At 40.1% G+C, this 14,034-nt stretch overlaps 1 protein-coding gene and 1 pseudogene across 2 annotated transcripts in view; both read left to right on the top strand.

The window, feature by feature from the left end:
- The window catches only part of HSD17B3 (hydroxysteroid 17-beta dehydrogenase 3), a 39,778-nt gene that overhangs the window by 16,824 nt on the left and 8,920 nt on the right, over positions 1-14,034 (top strand). Inside the window, exons 3-7 of one of the 2 annotated variants that reach the window (XM_059142949.1) lie at positions 3,840-3,929; positions 7,330-7,405; positions 9,081-9,188; positions 10,416-10,483; positions 11,777-11,812. In XM_059142949.1, coding sequence (XP_058998932.1) covers positions 3,840-3,929; positions 7,330-7,405; positions 9,081-9,188; positions 10,416-10,483; positions 11,777-11,812 — 378 coding nt within the window. The remainder of the gene's footprint in view (positions 1-3,839; positions 3,930-7,329; positions 7,406-9,080; positions 9,189-10,415; positions 10,484-11,776; positions 11,813-14,034) is intronic. The other variant, XM_059142950.1, reaches the window with a different exon arrangement.
- LOC131813378 (U6 spliceosomal RNA) lies at positions 6,318-6,415 on the top strand (annotated as a pseudogene).

The raw sequence follows: 14,034 nt of genomic DNA on the forward strand, positions 1-14,034 counted from the left end.
CCTCTCTCGCTGTTTCTCTGTCAAATAAATAAGTAAAATCTTTAAAAAAAAGGAAAATCAAGCCATCATCATTTTGCTTGTATTTAAGTTTGAGATGAAGTTTTCTTTCACAGTTTAACATGGAAATACAAAATTCTTTGTCAGAAAGTGTGCAAATAGGTTTATGCATTGATAAGGTCAGGTGTAACCTTAGCTAAAAAATAACCTAGAATGGCTAAAGGTAGCTGTAAAATAAACTTTTATAAACAAAAAATTAACTTTGGTAGCATGGGTATTGTAAAACTCAGAACTGGTATAATTAATAAGTAACAGATGGTTGGGAGATGGCACACCAACTACACTTATTTCCATGAAAATATAGGTCTACCCAGGCAGGTGTGCTCTAGTGTTTTTTATTTTCCTTCCTTCCCTGTTCCTTCCTCCACTCTCTTTTTATTCTTCTTCTTTCTCTTCTTATTCTTTTTACAGTAGGATTATATATATATATATGTATATATATATATATATTTTCACACACACACACATATATATAATCGATGTGTAGTTGACATGTATGTCACATTTTGTTAGTTTCAGGTGTATGACACAATGATTAGACAATTTTATCCATTACTCAGTGCTCACCACAATAAGTGTAGTTGCCCTCTGTCACCATAAGAAGTTATTACAATATTATTCTCTATTCCCAATATTAGTCCCTATTCCCTATTATTCCCTATATTCCCTATGCCATACTTTTCATCCCTGTGACTTAATTATTTTATAACTGGAAGTTTGTATACTTCTTAATCTTCACTTGTTTCACCCATCTCCTATATTTACTGCAGCATTATTTACAGTAGCCAAAATGTGGAAACAATGTAAGTGTCCGCTAAGGGATGATTGGATAAAGAAGATATGGTATGTATACACAATGGAATGAAATCCTGCAATTCTCAACAATATGGGTGGACCTAGAGGCTTCTATGCTAAGTGAAATAAGCCAGACAGGAAAAAACAAAAACAAATGCCATATGATTTTATTTATATGTGGAATCTAAATAACAAAACAAATAAACAAAACAAAAACCAGAAATAGACTCTTGTATTTGTTAATCAGGGACACAGAAGACTGAATTGCTGTCATCAATCTGTATGTGGTCCCTCGATTTCTTTTCTTTCATTCCCACATGCCATTTCTCTTCCTCCTACATACAAACTTGTGGTTTGATGTATATTCTTTTCCTTATAAGTATTTTTATGAAATGTTTACTGTTTTGTGAATACTTTTTCATTTATGGAAATGCTTCACTAATCCACGTACAGAACTGGTTGTTCTGTATTTAGTTTGGGAAAAAAAAGCTGTTCTTGTTTTTGTAATTTACTTTTCAAAAAGATATGAATTTTTTTAATTAACATATAATATATTATTTGCCCCAGGGGTACAAGTTTGTGAATCATCAGGCTTACACATTTCACAGCACTCACCATAGCACATACCCTCCCCAATGTCCATAACCCAACCATCCTATCCCTACCCCCCCAACCCTCCCAGCAACCTTCAGTTTGTCTCATGAGATTAAGAGTCTCTTATGGTCTGACACCCTCCCAATCCCATCTTGTTTTATTTTTTTCCCTCCCTATTCCCCATGGACCCACCACCCTGCTTCTCAAATTCCTCACATCAGAGAGATCATATGATGATTGTCTTTCTTTGAATGACTTATTTTGCAGAGCATAATGCCCTCTAGTTCCATCCATGTTGTTGCAAATGGCAAGATTTGGGGGGTTTTTTGATGGCTGCCTAGTATTCCATTATATCTATCTATCTATCTATCTATCTATCTCACATATTCTTTATCCATTCATCTGTGGATGGGCATCTAGGTTCTTTCCATTGTTTGGCTATTGTGGACATTGTTGCTATAAACATTGGGGTGCACGTGCCCCTTTGGATCCCTACATTTGTATCTTTAATGTAAATACCCAGAATGTTTTCAACTTTTTGAGGAAACTCTATAGTGTTTTCCGGAGTAGCTGCACCAGCTTGAATTCCCACCAACAGTGTAGGAGGGTTCCCCTTTCTCTGCATCCTTGCCAACATCTGTCATTTCCTGACTTGTTAATTTTAGCCATTCTGACTGGTGTGATGTGGTATCTCACTGTGGTTTTGATTTGTAGTTTTCTGATGCCAAGTGTTGCGGAGCACTTTTTCATGTGTCTGTTGGCCATCTGGATGTAAAAGACATGAATTTGTCTTTGCTATAGTATAATTAAGTTCAGTTCTCAGTTGCCCAAGATTAGGCAAAGCTGTGGAGGCCTTATATTGAGCCAGTGGAGCCAGTGGATAGGAAAGTGGGACTGAGGTGAGGCACGTGTGGTGACCATGAACCAGAGAGAGAGGACCTCCTTAAATTTTGCACCTAGGTCCTTTGCTTGCCTCATCTCAGTTTGAGCCCTGGAAAACACCAGATCCCTGAGTCGTTGCATGGAGGGAGCTGGTCTGGACTGTCTGGTTCTCTGCAAGAAGACATGGAGTTAGGAAAAACAAACCTCTTTTGTATTGTGCCACTGAGATTCGGGGGTATTTTGTCTCTCCAGCTTTGCCTATCCTGTCTTACTTACTGCAAAGCAAGAACAAAAACAAGGGAAACACTATGAATAGAAAAACTAAAACAAGATAGCCAGAGCCAGTGTAGTAAATTTGCAGTCTCAATAAATATGACTTGGTTATATTTCCCGATAAATGACAGACACTCAGAAAGAGCTAAAAAAATAAAATCCAATGTTAGGTACAGTAAGGTTGAAGGTAAAGGGATGGGAAAACATATCTTAGGAAAATGCAAAAAGAAAGGAAAGGAGTTGGAGTAATATCAGTATTAGACAAAATAAAATTCAAGGTAATAAAAGAGAAATGGTCATATTAATAAGCTACATATTATTCATATTGAGCCTATTCTATTTCTGACAATATAACTTCAAATACTGAAAGTAGAAACTGATTGAAAGAGAAATATTTGATGAATTTGCAACCACTGTGGGAGATTTCCATGACTCTTTCAGAAACAGCAGTATCCAGTGTGACCAGTTTTTGAGATAGGTGTTCTTGGCAGGACTCATGGGACACACTCATGATCACAGTTTCCTTTTGTCTCTTTGAACCTGTCCCATAGCTCTTGTTCTTTCCCTGCCTTTGGTCCCGTTACTTGGCTGATCCGTCTTAGGTAAAACAAAGTCTTTGGTCATTTCCAGATGCGAACATGTTTTCAGGAATTGTTTAGACAGATTAACATGACTTTGATATCAAAATGGGACAAAAGTATTGTAAGAGAATTGGGATCCAAATTAAGTATTAAGTATTAGAACCCAGCCATTTAAAAAAGAAGGGATTTGGCAAAAAGGAATAGATGAAAATGTTCTCAAATTGATTAAAAATAACTTTCAGAAATAATGGGAAACCTCATACTTTGTGCTGAGAAACATTTTAAGTGTTCTCAGTACGGTAGAGAACAGACCATATATTTGCTTAAGGAGATATTAGCTAAGATAATGAGACCAAAAACATGCAAATATTAGAGAGGAAGGGACAAAACTGTGCCTTGTAGAGAATATCATATTCTTTGGTGAAAGGCCAAGCATTGATGAAGAAACTATTACAATGAATAAAATAATTCACTTGGCTTGGTGACTGGGCAGAGTTCCTAATCACAAAGAGAAACCTCATTTCCAGCCCTACCTTTTCTAGCCACTGGCTCCACTGGCTCAACACAAGGTCTCCATGGCTTTGCCAAGTACTGGGCAACTGAGAACTGAACTTCATTATACTATAGCAAAGACAAATTCATGTCTTTTACATGCAGATGGCCATGAAAAAGTGCTCCACAACACTTGGCATCAGGAAACTACAAATCAAAACCACAGTTTTGACACCAGTCGGAGAGGCACTTCTAGTGAGTTTTTTCATTTGATTCTCAGAACAATTTAATGAAGTATGTTTATTGGTGCCCTCTTTTTGCTAATGAGGAAAGTCTGGTTTGGGTAACTTGTACTCACAGGTTTAAGTGGTGGAAACAGGAATTGAACCTAGGTATTTCATTCTAGAGTTTCTTCTGCTTTCCATAATAACTTAATCCATGGAAACAACAAATAAATGTAAAGTTATCTACAGGAACACCTAAATGTCCTCCCAGATCCCTACTCTTTTTTCCACAGTGGAGCGTCATAGCTGGAGGAGGCTGGGCAGCCGGGGCATTTCCCAGACTCCTTTCCACCTACGTGGGGCCATGTGACCAAACTGGCCAATGGTATCAAGCAGGAATGATGTGTGTCACTTCTTGGTCAAGGTGGTTAAAGGAGGGGATATATCTTCTCTATCCTCTCTTAATCTTTGCACTGACTGGAACTGAACACCTGAAACAGTCTTAGAAACCTAGTGTTGAAGATGGCAAAGACTTTCTCAGCCATGGGATCTGAACAACTATGTGAAATAGAGTTTACTACATAAGACAACCAACAAATTAATTCTGTGAAACCACTGAAATTTTGGATTTCTTTGTGATGTGATCTAATGTTATGCTAACTAATTCAAAATAACAAAAAATGTATAAGATGTATATGAAGAAACTTCTGAAAGTTCTTAGAAGCACACATAAATTTGGGAGACATGGATCCCAAATTTATGGATGAGACAACTGATTACTGTAAAGATCGTAAGATCATAAAATATTATTTTCCCCACCTATCCCTAATTTCTATATACTACTTGACTAGACAATTTTATCATTTTTTTTGGAAAGTTAAAATAAGAAAATAAAACAAACACATTTTAAAGAGAATAATAATAACTGAGAGGAATGTCCTGTTCCACATATCAAATATCAAAGCCTGTGATTAAATCACAAGTGGCCCTGGAACAGAAATTGGCCAGTAAGTTAGTGAAACAGACCAGGTAGATCATAAACAGATCCATGTACATGTAAGAACTTGGCATATGACCAAGTTAACATTTAAAATCAAGAAGGGATGGAAAAATAGAAAAATGTTGTGTAAAAAATTGCCACCCATCTTGAAAAAAATAATGCTGGGTGATTTCACTCACGTTAGTCTTAAAAACAAACAAACAAGAAAGATAAAAACACCGTAAAGGGTTGTAGGAAAATATACTTATATCTTTGGAGTTCGGGACGTTCAGAAAGGAAATTTTTCAGAAGCCTTCGCAAATATCCACAAACTCAATAACATGAAAATTAATATATAATATATGACCAAGGTGCCATAAAGTAAGGAGAAAATACTTGCTAAATATATAGTAGGCAAATAATGAATACCCAGAATATATTAAAAAACCACAAGACCCCTACAAATTTATAAGGAAACGACAACCCAGTAGAAGAAGGGGCAAAGTGTATACATGTAATTCACAGAAACCTACAAAAAAGTGCCCAGTCCCACTGATAACTGGAAAAATACAAATTAAAACAATATATGGATATAATTCCTTGACCACTAGGTTTGGAAAAGTTGAAAAGGTTGCTAATAAAAAATACTGGCCAGAGTGTGAAGAAATTGCTATGGTGGTATTTTTGGTGGTACGCTTTATTTAAAGGGATGTTATTTTGGCAATACTGTGAAATTTAAAAAGCAGACACTCTTTGATACAATAATTCTACTTCTTCTTCCCTATCTACTCTAGGAATTAATTCACTTGTATACATAAAGAGCTCTATAGAAGGAAGTTTATAGTAGCAATATTGGTAAAAGGAAAACTTGAAATTAACTCAAGTGCTCACCCAAAAGTGAACTATGGGACACTAGGAAGCAATAAAAAAAGGATCAAGTGGCTCAAATTGGACTGATACAGAGATAGATGTGGTATTTAGAAATAAGACACACCATTAAGGCAAAATACAGTATTTATGATGCCATTTAGGAAGGGTGAAAGGAAAAAGTCCCCGACAAAACGAAGGTGTCTTTCTGTATCTACTGTATGCCCGTAGATGCAGGGGAAAAGGCAAGAGGGTCAACACCACCAAACTGAACATGGCAGGAGCCTGGGGCTGTAGGGTCATATTTTACAAGGGGCTTCTACTTGAGTATGTCACAGTATCATTTACTAAGTTAAAATAGAAAAAGATGTAAATGCTGTTTCTTCAACCCTGAACATTTTTATTTGGTTGGTTTGGGTGGGAATTGGTGTTTTCTCTGACATCTCCCTGGGTGATTTGGAAGCCCTTGGCTTGAAGATTGACCTACTGGCTATTGGAGATTTCATATGGTCTTTAATTCAGCTTTTTATGTGTTTTCTGTCATATATAATTATGAATTGAAATAAGAACATGGTGCACACTTCTGCAGCACATACGTCTGGGACGACACAGAGATTAGCAGGGCTCTGCACAAGGATGACATGCAGATTCATGAAACATTCCATATATTTGTTAAGATGGCAGATTTTGTGTTATTAGCATTTTATAACAATTTTTTAAAAATGGAAGTATAAATCACTTAATTAAAACCACAGAGAAAGATTTTGCTTGACGGGTCCCTTGGTCACTCACTCGAACGTCATCAGTCTCTGGTGAAACAAGGGCTGGTTTTTCCTTTTGTCTTCAGGGAAAACTCTAGCTTTTCTCACCGTGGCAGTTTCGGGTGTGAGGAGTCTTGGCCTGGCTGGGACGGGCACAGCGAGATTGCCTGTCGCCTGTGTCATGTTGACACGCAGCTCTCGGCACGTTGCCACTCAGCCCCCTGCATTGAGGCACTACCCACTCTGAATGAGAGCTCTTTCCTGATCTCAGGAAGCCTTGATTTACCCTTTGGTTCCTTATTCTATTTTTTTGTCCTGCTGGGCGCCAGACAACAGAGAGGGCTCAAGCCCATGACCATGGCCGAGGGAAGTGAACTATGAGAAGAAGGTCCTTGTGCGGAGGAAGGAGCTCAAAACTTCCTGCAGAAATACTGCTTTGCAACAGGGGGAGCTGCCCTAGAGTTGTTTATCTAAACTGTGGTATAACATCTTCCACATGTTGACTTCCAGCACACATCTGACCCCAGACGTCTCTGACGAGAGGGCTTTCAGATTGCGAGTCTGTAGACAACAGCCAGTTAGACTAGTTCTTGGCACCTACTGAACACAAAAATTAAATTATTATTGTCATGTCACCTATAGGTTGGCCCAGTGTGGTGGTTTCGCTCATAAGCCAGAAAACCTTTGTCACATTTAGACCCAGGAGAAGCAAGCACACCATGCTGTGACCATGGGAGAGCGATGCTCCAACTCACCTTTCAAACAAGTCTTCCCTATCTGCTTATCATCTTTCTCCTTTCTGGTTTTCTCACCCTCGCTCCCAGCTAGCAAGACGAGGACTCAACGTTGTACTCATCAGCCGGACACTTAAGAAACTACAGGCCACTGCCACAGAGATTGGTGAGTGACCCCCAGGAATCAGGGAGACGTTTGTGGAGCCCACCAAGCAAGTCTGCTTTGTCCTGCCTGGAGGGGCTCCATCAGCATTCCTAAGGTTGGCTGTTCCGGGGGCCTGGGGCATTGACCCCTCTGTGGGGAGCTCATTAGACAAAGTTAAGTGCAGGACATAAGACACTATAGTGCAGCAGGGATTCCTTGGGCTAGGAGAAGGAGGAACAGACTCATGAACACATAGGTCCACTACCTCCTTTGGCCTGTTGCCTTTGTCTCCAGAGTTAGTTTGCTGACCCAGAGGTCCCAGCTGCTTTGTTGCTTCTGCTCTTCCCTTCAAAAGCAGGATCTGGTTGGGACTTCATTTCCCTATGCCTGTGCCCTGTTTCTTGCAGGAAAGTGAGGGATGAGGCTGACTGGTGGTTGTCAGAGTTTTTAAAACAGATTTGAGCCACGTGTGGCTGTGCAGGTTATACATGGTACAACTCCATGAGGCAGCATTTTTATTGCAATGTTTTGTTATTACGACTCACTGTGAAGTGTTCTTAGTTAATAATTATCATATCCCTCTTTGGATAATTTATCTTAATAATTAATTATTAATTTAGTAATTTGGAATCTCCTTAATGCAAAGGAAGGAGTCTTCAGTTATGAAGACTTGTAAGGACTGAGACAGACTGTCAGTGAATGGCATTGTGTCCTTGGAGGAGTTTTGGGACAGGAGATGGATGTGGGAGGTGTGGGGCTGGAGGCCCAGTGTCCTTCAAGTAGTGAATCCTGCTTTTGTTCCATGTCTGAATATCAAAAGTACGATGACAGGGACTAAGACATTCTTCAGTATTTCCCTCATAATGATGCTAAGTTGGGCTTTTTTGTCCTTTTGAAAACCAAGAAGTGTCTTTGGACTGAAAGTACCTTCCACTTCCCAAACTAAGCCTCTGGGAGAAGATCGCTTCTCCCAGAAATACTCAGTTTAACCCCAAAGCTGAGCAGGCAGAAGTTGGTGAAGACCTGTTGCTTTTATATCCATGGCAAGCTTCTGCACAAGGCCAAGTCTACATGGAACAGACGGCATGGACATGGAGGGAACAGGGTGTGGGTGTCTTTGGGCAAGCTAGCCTCTCTGAGTCTTAGTTTCTTCCTCTTGAAAATGGGCATAATATCTACTGTACAATGTTGTAGAGAAGACTAAAAAAGGTACTGTGTATGTAAATGCTTTGTAAATGCTAAAGTGTTAGACAAACACAAAGGATTGCTCTGTCTAAGCCGAGGGGACCCGACACTGAACAGAGAAAACATCACACTATAGCCTTACAGCCGCTAGACTGGGGGTCTCATGCCTGAGCACGGAGCAGGGTCACTGGGAGGGCATGTAACAACAGAGCCCTGGGCCCTTAGTCTCAGGGTTTCTGGTTCAGTAGGTCTGGGGTGGAGCCTGAGGATTCATGTTTCTAGTTCAAGTTCAAGTTTCCAATGATGCTGTTGCTGGGGCCTATGGACCCCACTTTGAGAATCACTGCATTACATTTATTTTGGTGCATGCACTTGTCACCGTATTAACTCTTAGAAACACCAGACACCACCACTCACTAATCTTTTAGCCCATTAAGGAAGCATTGGAGAAGTCCTTGAGCAACGGGCAGATTTGGATTTCATTCAAGAGTAACTGTTGTCTCCAATGCAGAGTGCACTACAGGGAGCAGTGTGAAGATAATACAAGCAGACTTTACCAAAGACAACATCTACGAGTATATTAGAGAAAAACTTAAAGGCTTGGAAATTGGAATTTTAGGTAAGTAAATTGCAAAATGCAAAGCTGATTGTAAGATATCAGTGAAGTGATGATCTCAGAGATACTTGGTTTTTCTGTGGTAAACTTGAACTTAACCCAGGACTGTCGTTTAAGCTGTAGCATTCAACAGACTATTACAGCTCAATTCTTCCAGAGCCAAAATTTATTTATGGCTCTAGAATGGATGAAATGAAGATATTTCAACCTTCCCAACCATATTTATAATGTGAAAATGGATTTCTTTCCCCCCACTGAAATGAACATTAGATAGGAGGAGTCTCAGAAACACCTTCCTAAAGAATTAGCTTAGCATTGCTGTGATTGATTCATGAAATACTGAGTCAGCATGGTTCTTTTTTGAGAATTGACTCTGGTATTCTGGAAACAAGATAATAATAATGATAATATTTAACATTTTTTCTGTGATAAGATATTTTATAACATACAGAGCACAGTGTAAGTCTTGTACTTGGAAGGAAGGTGTGATTTCTAAATTTCCTGTTGAATTTTAAAAACAATTATATTTTTTACCAATAAAAGTGTAAACCACATTATTGCAGAAAAACCAAAAAGAACACATGAGCACATAAAGGAGTTATAAATTTCTTTTATTTTTTATTTGTCAGAGAGAGAGAGAACACAAGCAGGGAGAACGGCAGGCAGAGGAAAAAGCAGACTCCGTGTTGAGCAAGGAGCCTGATACGGGACTGGATCCCAGGACTCTGGGATTGTGACCTGAGCTGAAGGCAGTCACTTAACCGACTGAGTCACCCAGGCGCCCCAAGATTTATAAATCTCTTAAATTCCCAATAGCCTGAGATAATGTTTTGGTATATATCCTTCCAGACACATACACAAATGAAATTTACATACTGTTTTGTAACTTTTTTTTAAAAAAACCATACACCACAAAGGTTTCCCCCATGTCTTTAAACAACTAGGCAGTCGCAGGGTTGAGTAAGCGTGCGACATTCCACCAGATGGCTGCCTGGCAACCCTCCTGATATGCTCCCTATTATAGGACAATTGTTTTCCCCTCCAATTTCCTCACTGTTAGGAAATCATGTTGCAAAAAAGGGCCTTGTCTATACATTTTTTTCTGTATGTGTTTTCTTAGGAAAACTTCCCAAGAAAAGGAACTTCTGGGGTTAAATATGAACATGTTTAACACTTTTAAGAAACTTTTGCTACCGGCTTTTCTGACATCTTTTGATTTTGTTCTATCAGTCAACAATGTTGGAATGCTTCCAAACCTTCTCCCGAGTCACTTCCTTGATACACCAGATGAGATCCAGGTAGGCCTGGGCTCTTCCTGTGGACGATTTCCTCTCAGTGTGGACTGGTTCCCCCGGGCTGCATCATTGCTAGGGCCTATGAAGGAGGGCCTGGGAAAGTGTCCCTGGAAGACAGTCAGGCTGAAATTCTATATTCCACATGGATGTCTGTGGCTTCTCTGTTTGCCTTAGTGTTTGATACGCAGGTGAAGGCACCATCTTTCATGACCATTTCTGGAATGTAGACATCTTCCTTCTTCTCTGCATATCAGAAGTTACCTGCCCACTGTCCCATTCTTTTGGGGTTCTGTGTTCTGTTTTAATCTTTTGGGGCTTGGTGTCAGCTCACAAATTTACACCTGTGGTTGTAAGTGGGAGAAGGCCAGTTCTTTGGCTTTCTTGTCTTCCCAGGTCATAAGATTTCTTTTGGCTCCCAGCATGGGGAAGGTCTGTGATACAAACTGCGTGTGGGGATGTTGCAAGTGGGCGAACCTGATGGACCCATGGCTGCCACTGTGGGGTGTGAGTGCACTGAGTGTGCTTTTAACAGTCCTTGAAAGCACTATTGGAAGACTCTTATCCAGGCCCTGACTTTTGAAATCATGGAGTTATTATACCCATTCTAAACAGGCTGCCATGCTGTTCCCCTGGTCCTACTTAAGCCCCAAGTCTCCTGCATGGACCAATAACGCCACCCTGCTTGGCATGTCCTTGCAAAATTCCCCTCCTTGCCTCATGTCTAACCCCTTTTAACTCCCTGTTCCTGGCACAAGTCTGTGTATCTCCATTAAGCAGCCTCTATGCTTGCTTTTCTTTCCCTTTTTATGACTACATTAGTGCTGGCTTCTATCTGTCTCTCCTTTCCTTTCTGTCTGTCCTGGGTGATTCCAGTAGTTTCTCTCTCTGGCATCTTGTAGCCCAGAACCTCTACTTTATATGACCTTTCACCTTTCTATTCTCTGTGTTATTGTCTTTTGGGCCCACATAGACTAACCTTGCTTCCTCCATGTTTTCCTTTGAAATACCATGTTTTGAAGGAAAATCCCCCAATTTTGAAGGAATTAATTTGCTTCTATTCAAGATCACATTCTTCTAGAATCCCACGAGCTATCAGATGTTTACCTGTTGCTGGGGGCACTGCGCAGACACACACTTGGGCCCACTTTGTCCCCTTCTTCTGAGATCAGACGAGATCGGGTGCGTTCAGGATGGTATGGCTATAGACCACTTTGTCCACTTCTTAAACACTGACTGCTTCTCAAGAGAATTTCTCCAATCCTCCGGCTAATTCGTGTTTGTGATTATTTATTACAGAATGTCATCCACTGTAACATCACCTCAGTAGTGAAGGTAAGTAGCCAATATACTATGCTAAATGCCTTAAGATTGTAGTAGCTGTTGAAATCCAGCAACTTGGTAGAATTTTTTTCTTCCCTGCAGATGACTTTGACATTGAACTGCACTTGATTGAGAAGCCAGTAGTGGTCTTTTAATTACCTTACTCTGTTTTCATCAAGAAAATATAGTGATAAATTTATTCTCCAGAGTATCTGGATCTTATTTTTGCTTCCAGTTTTGTCACATGTCGGAACAAAGCAGGCCTGATGACACTGAAACTTATTCAGGATAACAAGGCAACTTGAAAAAACAAAACAAAACAAAACAAATACATTCCTCTGGTTTCAGTCTTTGTTAATAGTGGAAAGCTCACTCGGTTTGGAAAAATGACAGAAGGCCTGGTTTGGATTTTCTGGACTTTTGATGTTCAATAAATATTTGTTGAAGGGAAACTCAAGTTTGTGTGTATTCTGATCTCATCTCAACCACTAGTTAGTTGGACAGTATTGCTGCGTAACTCCCTTGAGCTTCAGGTTCTTCATCTGCTATTGAAGAATGTTGGATTAAAAAAAAAAAAGATTTTATTTATTTATTTTACAGAGAGACAGTGAGAAAGGGAACATAAGCAGGGGGAGAGGGAGAGGGAGAAACAGGCTTCTTGCTGAGGATGGAGCCCAATGCAGGGCTCCATCCCTAGGACCCTGGGATCAGGACCTGATGTTTAACGACTGAGCTACCCAGGCATCCCGAAAGAGTGTTGGATTAAGGGATGTGTCAGGTGCCATTCAGAACTCAGGTTCTTTGATTTGAGTCAAGTGTATCAACATTTATAGGCATGGTTGTTACAAAAGGGTTCTATATTGTGCCTTTGAATGAATAGACAAAGGCACCCCCTCTGGGCAGACAATTTGGAAAAAGGTGCTGCTTAGGATAAATGAGGCTTTTGGGTGAACACGATGTTTTCCTTTCCTTTGAGTGGGGAGAGACATTCTAACTGCCTGTGAGTGAACCCTGTGCTTTCAGCTTACAGTGACTCCCACAGCTGGACACCTTGTTCAGTATACAAAATTCACAACTGTGCATGGCTGTCCTTGTGACCACTCTGATTCACAATAGCCAATCAGGTATGATCCCTGGTTTGGTGGTGCTGGGACCCCAGTTAGGGAGCAGTAGGTCTCATTTTTATAGCTTGGCCTGGCAGAAGAGGACTGGTTTCCCAAAGGAAAACAGAATGCTATCGAAACAAGGATGGGTGCTGAACCAACCACATAAAATTATTTTTAGGTGGGTAAGTTGAGTTGATCGTTGGTCATTCTTCTGTAAGGATATTGATATTGTATAGTTTCCTGCTCAGCTTTTATTGGTACATACATTCTTTTTATGCTGAGCAATCGATAGTTTTTTAAAACCCGAGCTGATGTAATTATAAGTTTTATACGTCCAACTGTTGTCTGCTGCCTTACTACTGAAAACTTTCCTGTTATTTTACACATTGATCTTTCAGGCTTGATCCATTTGGTCACAGGGTTTCCCAAATGTATTTGACAACCCTCTGACCCCTTAGCAGAGAATTGCTTTGACGTGTTAAAAAAAATTTATATGTATATATACATATAAATTTTTTATACATATATATATATATACATATATATATATATATATATACAAGTAGGCACAAATTTCCTTAAATAGGGAAGAAAACTAATTGAAGATTAGCTTTTTAAGTACATCATGCCTCAGCTGGCCATGATGGTTGGAACCATGACTAGTATCTCTTAGTTACCCCAAAGGAGCCATCTGGAAATAGTAGAGCTCTCTGTCAAGGGCCGAGATGCAGGAATGAGTTTGTGGGCAAAGGGAAGTTTGGGTAAGAGAATAAATTTTGGGAGATTTGAGACAGAGAGAGACACACAAAGTCCAATGTTTTCTCTCTGCTGGGATCATTTGTTAGGTAAGACTAGGGAATTCAGTTAGGAGGTTTTGAGGAAATGCTGGTGCTGTCCAACCACGCTCCCTTAGTGCCCTTCATGAGGTGGGCAGAACCAAGGGTAAGGTAACGGCAGGATCTACTTCTCATGCTTCTCCCCCTCCCTCCAAACCCAGTATTTCAGGAGGTAGACTCTTGCCAGTCCATTCCCCACTGCTGCTCCAAGGCCGTGGAAACATTATCTGGAGGTCCCCAGGTTTGGGCTTAAGGCCTGGCCCATGATATAGGGGCAATGGCAGGGACAGAG

The sequence above is a fragment of the Mustela lutreola genome, chromosome 12 (assembly GCF_030435805.1).
Source record: "Mustela lutreola isolate mMusLut2 chromosome 12, mMusLut2.pri, whole genome shotgun sequence".
Lineage (NCBI taxonomy): Eukaryota > Metazoa > Chordata > Mammalia > Carnivora > Mustelidae > Mustela > Mustela lutreola.